Source organism: Rousettus aegyptiacus, unplaced genomic scaffold (assembly GCF_014176215.1).
Source record: "Rousettus aegyptiacus isolate mRouAeg1 unplaced genomic scaffold, mRouAeg1.p scaffold_m13_p_7, whole genome shotgun sequence".
Classification (NCBI taxonomy): domain Eukaryota; kingdom Metazoa; phylum Chordata; class Mammalia; order Chiroptera; family Pteropodidae; genus Rousettus; species Rousettus aegyptiacus.
In genome coordinates this window covers 3,757,578-3,767,662 of record NW_023416310.1, presented here as the reverse complement: position 1 = coordinate 3,767,662, position 10,085 = coordinate 3,757,578, and the positions used below count along the sequence as shown (strand labels likewise).

The 10,085-nt window shown below is 49.9% G+C and overlaps 1 protein-coding gene across 1 annotated transcript; it reads right to left on the bottom strand.

Moving 5' to 3' along the window:
• Positions 1–1,914: 1,914 nt before the first annotated feature.
• RRM2 (ribonucleotide reductase regulatory subunit M2) lies at positions 1,915–8,056 on the bottom strand. The gene is made up of 10 exons (XM_016138089.2): positions 7,526–8,056; positions 7,371–7,445; positions 6,897–7,040; positions 6,499–6,615; positions 5,805–5,938; positions 5,154–5,248; positions 4,891–5,024; positions 3,866–3,970; positions 3,673–3,786; positions 1,915–3,593 (listed from the first exon to the last, which is right to left on the bottom strand). The coding sequence occupies exons 1-10, from the start codon at positions 7,667–7,669 to the stop codon at positions 3,441–3,443; spliced, it is 1,215 nt and encodes a 404-aa protein (XP_015993575.2). The 5' UTR covers positions 7,670–8,056; the 3' UTR covers positions 1,915–3,440.
• Between the last annotated feature and the right edge of the window lie 2,029 nt (positions 8,057–10,085).

Below are 10,085 nucleotides of genomic sequence, written 5' to 3'. Positions count from 1 at the left end.
AGAAATCCTAGGTAGTTCTTTTTAAACACCTGGATAGTACCATCTTGCAGGTTTGGGTTCATTTTCCCCCTCAGATCACATATTCCTATCTTCCTGGCCATATATTCTAGAGATTTTTGTCCCGTGCTGTCATTTATGACTGAGTCCCACCCATGGGATCACATTCGGTAGGCTGGGATTAGGAATCTTCGAGTTCTCAGACCACAGATCTGTGAGGTGCAGGCCCAGGGTTTTGATTTTTGAGTCCAAAAAGATGGACCCTTCTCCTCCCCGGGCTGGTATGATTTTTCCCTTGACTGTCATTTCACTGGGGTCGGGGGGAGGGAGTCTGGCTTTAGGCAGAAGTTCTGGTTCCAACTCTTTCCCCAGAGCAGGTCAACCGGTCCCTCCAAACCCAAAGAGGTTTGGGGCCCCCGCCATCTGATTCATAAGGGACTAATAACCACCCCAGGGCCAGTTTAAGCTCAGGCTTCCATAGTCCATGTCTCCTCCACCAACTGGAAATTTTTGAGAAGTCATTACCCATTTAACTCTTTATCATTGGCAGGTGTTTGAAGCAGAAGGATTTTTCAGAGTCCCTTAGTCTGTCATATAGGAGCCAGTGTAGTCTTTACAGCCAAGTCAAGGTGACCAGTTACTGACCCTTATACACAGCAATGGATGCGACCGTTTGCGTAAAGCATCCGGATGTTAATAGTCCCCTCCCGGAAATGACAAAGACTCCAGTGCCCAGGACACCAGGGTGGACCCCTCTACAGACGGGTGGGGCATAGGGTGCAATCCCACCAGTCTTCTCTGGTCTAACCCGGCCAAGCCATGTCATCCTGCTGCCCCAAAGCAACGAGGCTGCTCGTGGAGGGCTGGGCACACACGGAGCATCGGTGGGCTCTTCAGACCAGCACTGGCAGGGCTACCGAACCCCAGCGACACAGAGAAATGGCTCCCTGGTCAGAGGACGGTTCTCACAGTCAGCTTTAGGCAGCCAGGCTTAGCCACACCAAGTGAGCGGAAGCCATGTTCACATGCAATGAAAAGTGCCTTGTAAGTGGCCGGACTCAAGGGTGCGGGTGAATATTATACATGCCGGGAGTTGAAAATCACTGGTTTGAACGACATCTAAGGATCCATGACGAGATCCATCTCATCCGGATCTCGAATCATGAGATGCTTGGGGGTGAGGCCCACGAGTCTCTGCATCTGTCAAATGCCTGAAATTCAGATGCACTGGGCTGACCACAGCAACCCTGATGCAGGGCCTGAGAGAAGCATGGAGGTGTGTTCCAGAAAAAGCACAGGTAGCTGGCACGGGTGGACGGCAAGTGGGAACATGACTGTGGGCTGTCTATGGGGAGACCGTTCTAACTGTTGATGACCCCAAGAGCCAGGCCGCCCTGAAGAACCCCAAAGGTGCCTCCAACCCGACATGACGCATCAAGCAACATTCACTGAGCACCTCTGGGGGTGCAAATGGCTCTCTGCCAGATTCCTCCGGAACACAGGACACACTCTTCTCCAAGACAGTATCCACCTTGAAACACTCAGCTCAAATCCATTTCTCATTCAGCGGCCACTCACCAAGGGCCTGAACCTTGGAGGCCGTGCGCTAAGACAAGGAGACAAAGCCTGCACCTTCCGGGCCGGCCAGGAATCCCAGTGGGAATGGGCGGGGGCAGGAGCAGCACCACCAGGAAGGCCAAGCCCCAGGCCCCCTCCACCACAGGGACCAACGCCGCCCTACCCGGGCCCCTCCTCATCACGCCCATCCACTGAGACAGCTTTATTTTCATCATTCAACATGTGCGCAGTATCCAAATTTAAAAGGCTTAGAAATGCTTGACTCAAATCTGTTCCCCTTTACAACAGACCGGGAAACCGAGTCCCAGTGGCGAGAAGTGAATTCTGACATGACACAGCTAACGGGAGGTAGAACCTCAACACCTGCTTCCGACCTCCACTGTACCTGACGGCGCAAGGCAAAGCGTTTATTCATTTTTGCGTTGTACAAATGTCTGCAGTAACTTCAATTAACAATAACTTAAAAGAAAAGGGTCGCACGTTACAGAAATTTTTAAATGGGCTCTTTGACTATACAATAAGTGAAGAAAACGGACACCAGAACGGGCCCGCGGTCAGGTGACACGCAACGTGCGTTAACAAATACGGACACGGGATTGCTGTGCGTTAGTTTATACGTGCTTCTGAAATATCTAAATGGAACACGAAGCTCAAGCACCGCCCCTTCACCAGGTGGCGCTCAGAGTTGGGTACACCCTAGAAGTAATTACACTGAACGACATAAGGCCAAGTATGAACTGCAAGGGAAGATGAGTAATTATTTCAAAGTATAAACCACTTGATATAATCTAAAGAGAGAAATAGAGCAAAATAAATTTTCTAATTTAAAACAGCTAGTAACATAGATGTATTAAAGACAACAGTACCTATTAACACGCACAATAAACAATATTTGGAGAGCCAATTCCAGTCCTGGTTTTTACCACTTAATAGGAGCTCAGTCTTAGCTGGGTCATTTTGTTCAAGGATGATTTGAAAATCAATTTACAGTACTATTAGACCCCAGCTATAACGAGTCTTCAAGGATCTTTCGTACCAAGTTGCAGTTGGGGAAAATACTGTTTGAGAAATGAAATGATACTGACCCTCACACACGCATGGTACCAGCAGTCGGGCCAGATCACACTTCAATTCCTAATGATAAATTTAAGTCAGAAGATCCTGCCCTTTATCTGTTATCCCAGGACTCCACCCGGGCTGACATGACCCATTTTCTATGTAACACAACTGGCTAATAATACTTGATGAAAAGAGACTGCAATTCTTTAAAGAGAATAAAGCAGAAAAATAACATGCTCAGATTACATAGATCTAACTTATTTTGGTTACCCAGTAAATTTTGAGTTGGCTCCCTTCAGTGGTCCAAAGAACACTTTGTATTTGGTACAGAAACCAAAACCGGTTAGGTTAAATCAGGATTTGATGTCAACAATATAAATGATGGTTATTTGTGTGTAAAGTGCCACTTTTTTCTGAGTAAAACTTGAAAATCTGCTTTGTAGCAGGGAGGCTGGCATTTTCCAGTGGCCTTGGAGTGGTGACTGAATGCTCAACAGACTCGCCGAGTCTGCATACTGAGGCCAGGGCCTGTTAAGAGTGCGGTGAAGTCACATACAGCCAGCCCGCTTGCGAAAGCCAAACACGGACAAAACCTTCCATCAGAATAGTTTCTGTCTATACTTTCATTCTAGGTGACGCCGCTAGCATAACTCCCAGGACTAATATCGAGGTAGCTACCGTTTGAAAGATGTCATTAATAAGTATTACCAACAAATTCATGTTGTACCTGGTCGATACAGTTCAAATGGGTTTTTCTTTTGCTGAGAAGGGGAGAAAAACGAGCAAAATGCACACCTCCGGTTCATTTAGAAGTCGGCATCCAAGGTAAACGAATTCTCTGTTGGACCTGACATCACTCCCATCTTCTGATACTCGCCCACTCTCTTCTCAAAGAAGTTAGTTTTCCCTTCCAGTGAAATGTTCTCCATGAAGTCAAATGGATTTTCTACTCTGAAGACCTGAAAAGGGTTCACAGCAAAACATAAATACGAGATACCAGTTTTTAAAAGAACCAGAGGGCAAAGAGCAATCCTTTACCTTGCTAAAACCCAGCTCCAACATAAGTCGGTCTGCCACAAATTCAATGTACTGCTTCATTAAAGCGCAGTTCATCCCAATGAGCTTCACCGGCAAGGCCTCCGTGAGGAACTCCTGGGGACCAGACACAGCTGCTCAGTAAAACAGAAGCATTAAAGACGCCTTCTCCCAGCAAGCGCGACACATCGCCCACCTGTTCGATCCTAACGGCGTTGATAATTATTTCCTTGACTTTCTGCTCTGAAGGTTTGTGTAGCAGGTGTCGGAACATCAGGCAGGCAAAGTCGCAGTGCAAACCCTAGAAGAAAAGCCTTGAGGTCAGTCACCATCAAGCCGGAAGGCTTCCGTCGCCAGAGTAGAACAGGAAATGGCTTTATCTTTTTCTGCATTCTCATACATCCCGCTCAGCCGCGCTAAAAGTGTTTAAACTGTTGAAAGGAAGACCAGTTTAACAGCTGCCTACTCTGCTTCCGGCATGGAGAGGAGCTCAACCACGCCCAAGGCTCTCTAAGCTGCTGCCTAGAAGCCTAGATGCTGACAGGCGGGCCAGGTCTGGTCCTCGCTCCTCTGTGATGTGGCAAAGGGAGGAAGCAGAACTGTCACCTTGAGCATCCTTTCCTTCTAGAGCCATGAGCTCTAATTTTGCTGCTATGCCTAGCAGGAAAGGAAACTCTGAGTAGGCAACATTTTAGATTTACAACCTAACGCGCGGGAAATCAGTAATGCAATTTCCAGAGACTCAAGGTGCACGTCTTGGTGCATTAAACTCCCAAGTAAGGCTGATGTGAGCTAAACTAGAAAACCTGGGCACCTTCCCCTGCTGTTTGTGGTTTAATCCAAGCACATTCAAAGACACACACTGGACCGGAATGGGTTCTCATTCTAATGAGATACCCATCAACTAACTTTGAAGTACAGAACCGATCATACAGAATACCAGGAAAAATAATAACACGTCCCTTTAGAAACCACATCATCCACAAAGGAATACCTACGTAGAAATGTGCTGTAATATACTGAGAATACGAGTAAAAAAATAATTTTGGTAGGTTATTTGAAATATTTTATTCCCCACCAAGCATGTATATGATTGAATTCACATGTGAAATGTGGATATAAGGCAACCTGGTATGTTGGGTCCCCTTTAGTGAACACGAGAGCGTGCCTAAGAGTTGGCGTCTGTGGTGTGGATTAGCCTATTACTTGAGCTAGACTCACCTCATCTCTGCTAATAAGTTCATTGGAAAAGGTGAGGCCAGGCATCAGTCCTCGTTTCTTGAGCCAGAATATCGATGCAAAAGAACCAGAAAAGAAGATTCCTTCCACTGCAGCAAAAGCGACAACACGTTCTCCTGTTGAAGAGTTAGCACCAAAATATTTCTAGTGAGTCACTGTTCGTTTTCATAGGAAGGGCCACCAGAACAGTAACGTCAATTAGAAAACGAAGCTCAGGGGTGAGGAGGGCCCACAGGTAGCCTCACCGTAGGTAGCCTCTTTGTCCCCAATCCAACGCAAGGCCCAGTCTGCCTTCTTCTTCACACAAGGCATCGTCTCGATGGCGTTGAAGAGAAATTCCCTGACGGGCAAACAGAGCGTCAGCAACTCTGGCAAACACCTTCTATCACAAGTTTCTCGAATCAGTGAGCTGGGACCAAAGCCAAACTGGGGCTCGAACTGAAATGTTTTACTGGTTTGCTTTCTCCTTCACTGCTCCTTTTAAATCTCAACATTTATTTGGTTTATATTAGTAAAAATTTAGGTATTTGTTAGTTCCTATTGAGCCCGAGATCTAACACTAAAACTTAGTCCATTACACCAAAAGCATTTATTGGCTTAATTATTTCAACTCCATCAAGATCTACGAGTGAAAGCTGTCAGGTCTAGGTTTTAGTTCATCATACAGAGCCTCAGTATGTTTTTTCTAAAAACGAAGTAACCTCATCATAACTTTAAGTGATTGGCTGATAATAGAGTGAATTTAGGCTTCTTCCTCAAAACAGACATGACAATGGGTGCTAGGAATGCCATTGATTTAGTCATTCGAGAGTCATTTTTCTACCGGTCTGAATTCGCAACCTCAAGTAAACGATTAGTGAGTCCTAAAACTGTAGGCACACTACCCAAATACTCACCTTTCCTTGGAATCTTTAATGTAAGTGTCAATGAGGAGACTATACATTTCAGAATGTATGTTTTCCATGGCAATTTGGAAGCCGTAGAAACAGCGGGCTTCTGTGATCTGAACTTCTTGGCTAAACCGCTCCACCTAGTGTCAAACACATCAAAGTTCAGCTTGAGGAAAAAGTACCCGCAGCACATTGGCCAATGGACAAGTGGTTGCATCACACTTCCCTTTCATTTTAAGGTTTGTTTCTCTGCATAGATCATTGTTCTGTGATAAAGCTGGACATTTTATGTCATATGCTCGGTTTACAGGTGGGGAAATAGGTCACCCTAATTTTATAGGTTTTTGAGAACACTTGATTATTGACTCCCTCACTCCCGATTCATTGAAAAGGGTCTACTCACAATAAGTCAGAAATGCAACCAAATGATTAAAACAGAAAAAAGAAGCGCGAATGTGCTATCCTCGGGAGTGAACCTATTTATTACCACGTAATGTTGTCTTTGAGCCTCTCCAGTCGGAGGAAAACACCATAAGGAAAAAATAACAGCAAAGTATATCATAAATCAGGAAATCCCGCATAAATACTAGCTTATGGATATGTTCGGACTGGAAAAACATAGAAGACGAGGAAATTGAGAATTCGTTCTCCCCTGGACCTTGCGGTGAGAAAACACAGACTTTATTTTGGGACAACTCACCAAGTTTTCATTTACTATGCCATCGCTTGCCGCAAAGAAAGCCAGAACGTGGGATATGAAATGTCTCTCCTCGGTCTTCAGGGTTTCCCAGTGCAGGAGGTCCTTGGAAAGATCCACCTGAAGTTTAGAAGTGCACAAGGGGTTCAAGCACACAGGACCTCACAGATGAATCATTCTCAAGCTGTAAGTCTACTGGCACCGCCGGACCCGCATACCCCTCGGAGTTCCCTTGGCCACTGAGACCATCGAACAGCCTCAGTGGGCAGCCGGCCAGGAGAGGAACAAGGAGAGAAAAGTGTATTTCAGACAAGTGATGACCACTCCCGCAGGGCTCTTCCTCTGGAGTTAGGGGCAACGCCTCAACTTTCCGTCTCCTAGAGCTCAGGGATCTGATTTACCTCCTCAGCTGTCCAAAAGGAAGCCTCAGCTTTCTTATACATCTGCCAAATATCATGGTATTCGATAGGAAAGATGACGAAGCGGCGGGGGTTTTCTCTCAGCAGGGGTTCGTCCTGCACGCTGAGGGCAGGTACCTTAGTTTTCTGAGGAGGGGACAAAGTAGTGAAACTGTTCAGCATCCTTCGAACCACATGAAATCGCCGCTTCCCAGGCCGGACTCGCGCGGCCGTCGGCAATTTCATGTGGTTCGCTGTCGACGCGTCGGCTGCATCCACACATTTTCCTTGGAATTCAGGGCGAGGCAGGGAGGGGGACCCGAAAGCGTAAGCGCTCTTGGGCGGGAAAGGAGCGGGACCGGGAAGTTATGCGTTTGAAAGCAGACAATGGGACTTTGGCGCCAACCCGTCTGTCGCCCCCTATCTGCAGGACCGGCCCCGACTGACCCTCCCTCGGCTCCCACGCCGCCGACTCACCGGCTCGCCGGGTTCCTGGAAGATCCTCCGGGCCGCCTTGCTGGCGAGCACGCGGGCGCCGCTGAGCGCGGGAGGCTGCGGGGAGACGCGCGGTGAGGGGCCGGCCCAGGGCCCGCGGGCGCCCGCCGCCCGGCCCCGCGGCCCCGCAAGCTCACCGTGTTCTCCTTCTCCGCCAGGCTGAGCCCCTTGAGCGGCGACAGCTGCAGCCGCAGCTGCGGCGGCTGCGGCAGCGGCTGCGGCGGCTGCGGCTGCTGCTGCGGGTCCCCGATGGTGGCGAGCGGGACGCGGACGCACTGCATGGCTGAGGCGGCGGGGCGCAGGTCGCACAGGTGAGGCGGCGCTCGGGACCAGAGAGTTCCCGCGAATTCTCGCTCGGCTTTTTAACAAGACCCTCGGGAGTGACGGGCCTGCCCATTGGATGCGCCGCGTCGCCCCACCTCCCCCGGCGCGCCGCTCGCCTCCTAGGTTGGTGGAAATGTACGCCAGGACCGGCCCCGGCTCGGAGGAACGCCTTGTTTCGACCGTTTAGCCCTGGTTTCGACCGTTCAGAGACGTGTACTGGGGGGTGGAGAATGCAAAGTCCCTGAAACCCGGCAGTGTGTGGTGTTTGGCGCCAGCCGAGCAGCCTGTCTGTTAGGGCTGCAGGCTACTGAGTCACTCGGGACACGTCAGATGACTTACAGATGGGACTGGTGACTGTGCCTAACCTGTGGGATTATCAACGGGAGGCTTAGTGGATGGAGTTTGTGTAAAATGCTCAGTCCTTTGTGAGCCTTCCAGTTAACCAAATAAATGACAGCGAGGGCCTTTGGCGCAGTTTCCACTGACATCGTGACTGCCGTCGGGCCGCTGTCCCCTCTGTCAACATGGTTCGAGGACCGGCGAACCGAGCGAAAGTTCCTGAGAGCAAGTTGAGGGACCGAGGGAAGCCCTGGGGGTTCACGCACGGCTCATCGGGCACCGTGAGCCACAAAGGGAGGCTGACGAGGTCCACTGGGGTGCGGGTGGACGCGCGGCCTAGCTTCCACTTCACTTCGTGTTCGCTTTTTTGGATTTGTCAAAGACGTGTGCCTGGCAAGCGCCAAAATGCTGGACGTGAATGAAGAGCCCCTGCTGTGCGCCGTGGGTGCAGGAGCCATAAAGTGTAACCTTGGGAGCTAACGAGAGGTCGTGGCTCCGTTTTGGGTTTAATTGCCCACCCCTGGCCACCTAAATAACACATGTGCGCTGCAGAAACTTTGAAAAGACGAGCAGCACCACGAGGCGGGGTGGGGGTGGGGGGATCGCCATCCTCCCCTTCGGCTCCCGCCTGAGTCATCTGGGCATGTCCCATCCTCCCGCCTAAACCGCGTTTTTTGACTGCTCTTACTTGACAAGGAGGAAGCGGGCGCAGAAAACTACGTGGCTCTGCCCCTCGAGGGGGAGGGAGGTCGTCAGATCGGGCTTCTGGTCCGCAGTGCCCCCCTCTCTGACCCCAAGGCCAGAGAGGGGAGAGTCCGGCCCGGCCCGGCCCGGCCCGGCCAGGCCCGGCGACCCAGCGGCGAGAAGAGAGGCCGCCCCCGCCGCAGCCAGGCGCCAAGCGCTGCGCCGCGCGCGGATCGTACTCTTTAAATTCCGCGCGGTTTGACAGCGGGTCCCAGCTCGCGATAGGCTGCAGCGCTCGGAGGGCCGGCCTCGTCCCCGCCCGCGGGCCGGGCCCGGGCGCGCGCGTTTCCGGAGGCCACGCCCCCAGCGGTCCCTTGGCTACTGGGCCCGCCTGCGCCCGCCACGCGGACGAGGAGGCGGGGCAGCTCGCGTGGTGTTCCCAGAGCTGCTCGTCAGTCCCCACCAGACACCGGCCTGGGGATCGTCATAATAACACTGACGGTAACCCCGCAGCCACTGGGTGCCCGGGCCTGGTGTGTTACACTTTTTATCCAGACGACAGTGTGCGGTAGGTAATCTTAGCTCTGTTCCTGAGCTGAGGAAGTTAAGGCCTGAATGAAGGTCAAGGAGACTGCCCAAGGTCACGTGGCTCCTCAAACTGCACAGTTAGGACTTTTCTACCCTAACTTTTTATTAAGAATGTGTTCAGCGTACAGAAAAATGGAAAGAATTCTGCAGGGGTCACCCGCCACCTGGGATTCAACAGTGGTTTCCGTTTTGCGGTATTTGCTTCTCTGTGTGGTGTGTGAGGCTTATATTTTTCTGGATCATACACTTCGCCCCTAGATATTTCAGCATGTAACGTCTAGAAATAAGGACGTTCTCCAACATAACCACAACACCCTATTCAGACCTAGGAAAACTAACATCGATTCTCTAGTATCACCAACATCTAGTCCAGAATCAAATATTCCCAGTCATTTTAAATGACTCTTTAAGTTTGCTCGTTTTTGACACAGGATCCAGTAAAGTGCATGCATTACATTTGGTAATCGTAGTTTTTTTTAAGTCGCTTTTAATTAGAACGACGCCATTTTTTCCCCGCCAGGACATTGACTTTTTGAAGTACCGGCCAATTTTCTTGTGCAATGTCCCACATTCCCACATTACGCATGTTCCTGATTGCGACTTCATAGTGCAATTTAACTTGTTTTTCCAACCCCTGTATTTACTGTAAAAATCTAAAGGCTATTTTAGCTTTAGCTTATTGTTTTATTGTGGTAAAACATACATAAGCTAAAATTTGCGTTTTGAACCCTTTTCAAGGGTGCAGTTCAGTGGCATTAAGTA

Coding starts and splice junctions, on each gene's coding strand:
- RRM2 (XM_016138089.2), bottom strand. CDS start 7,669: ATGCAGTGCGTCCGCGTCCCGCTCGCCACCATCGGGGACCCGCAGCAG. Junction 7,446..7,525: donor TGGCGGAGAAGGAGAACACG/GTGAGCTTGCGG, acceptor GTCTCCCCGCAG/CCTCCCGCGCTCAGCGGCGC. Junction 5,249..5,804: donor ATTAAAGATTCCAAGGAAAG/GTGAGTATTTGG, acceptor TTTGCCCGTCAG/GGAATTTCTCTTCAACGCCA.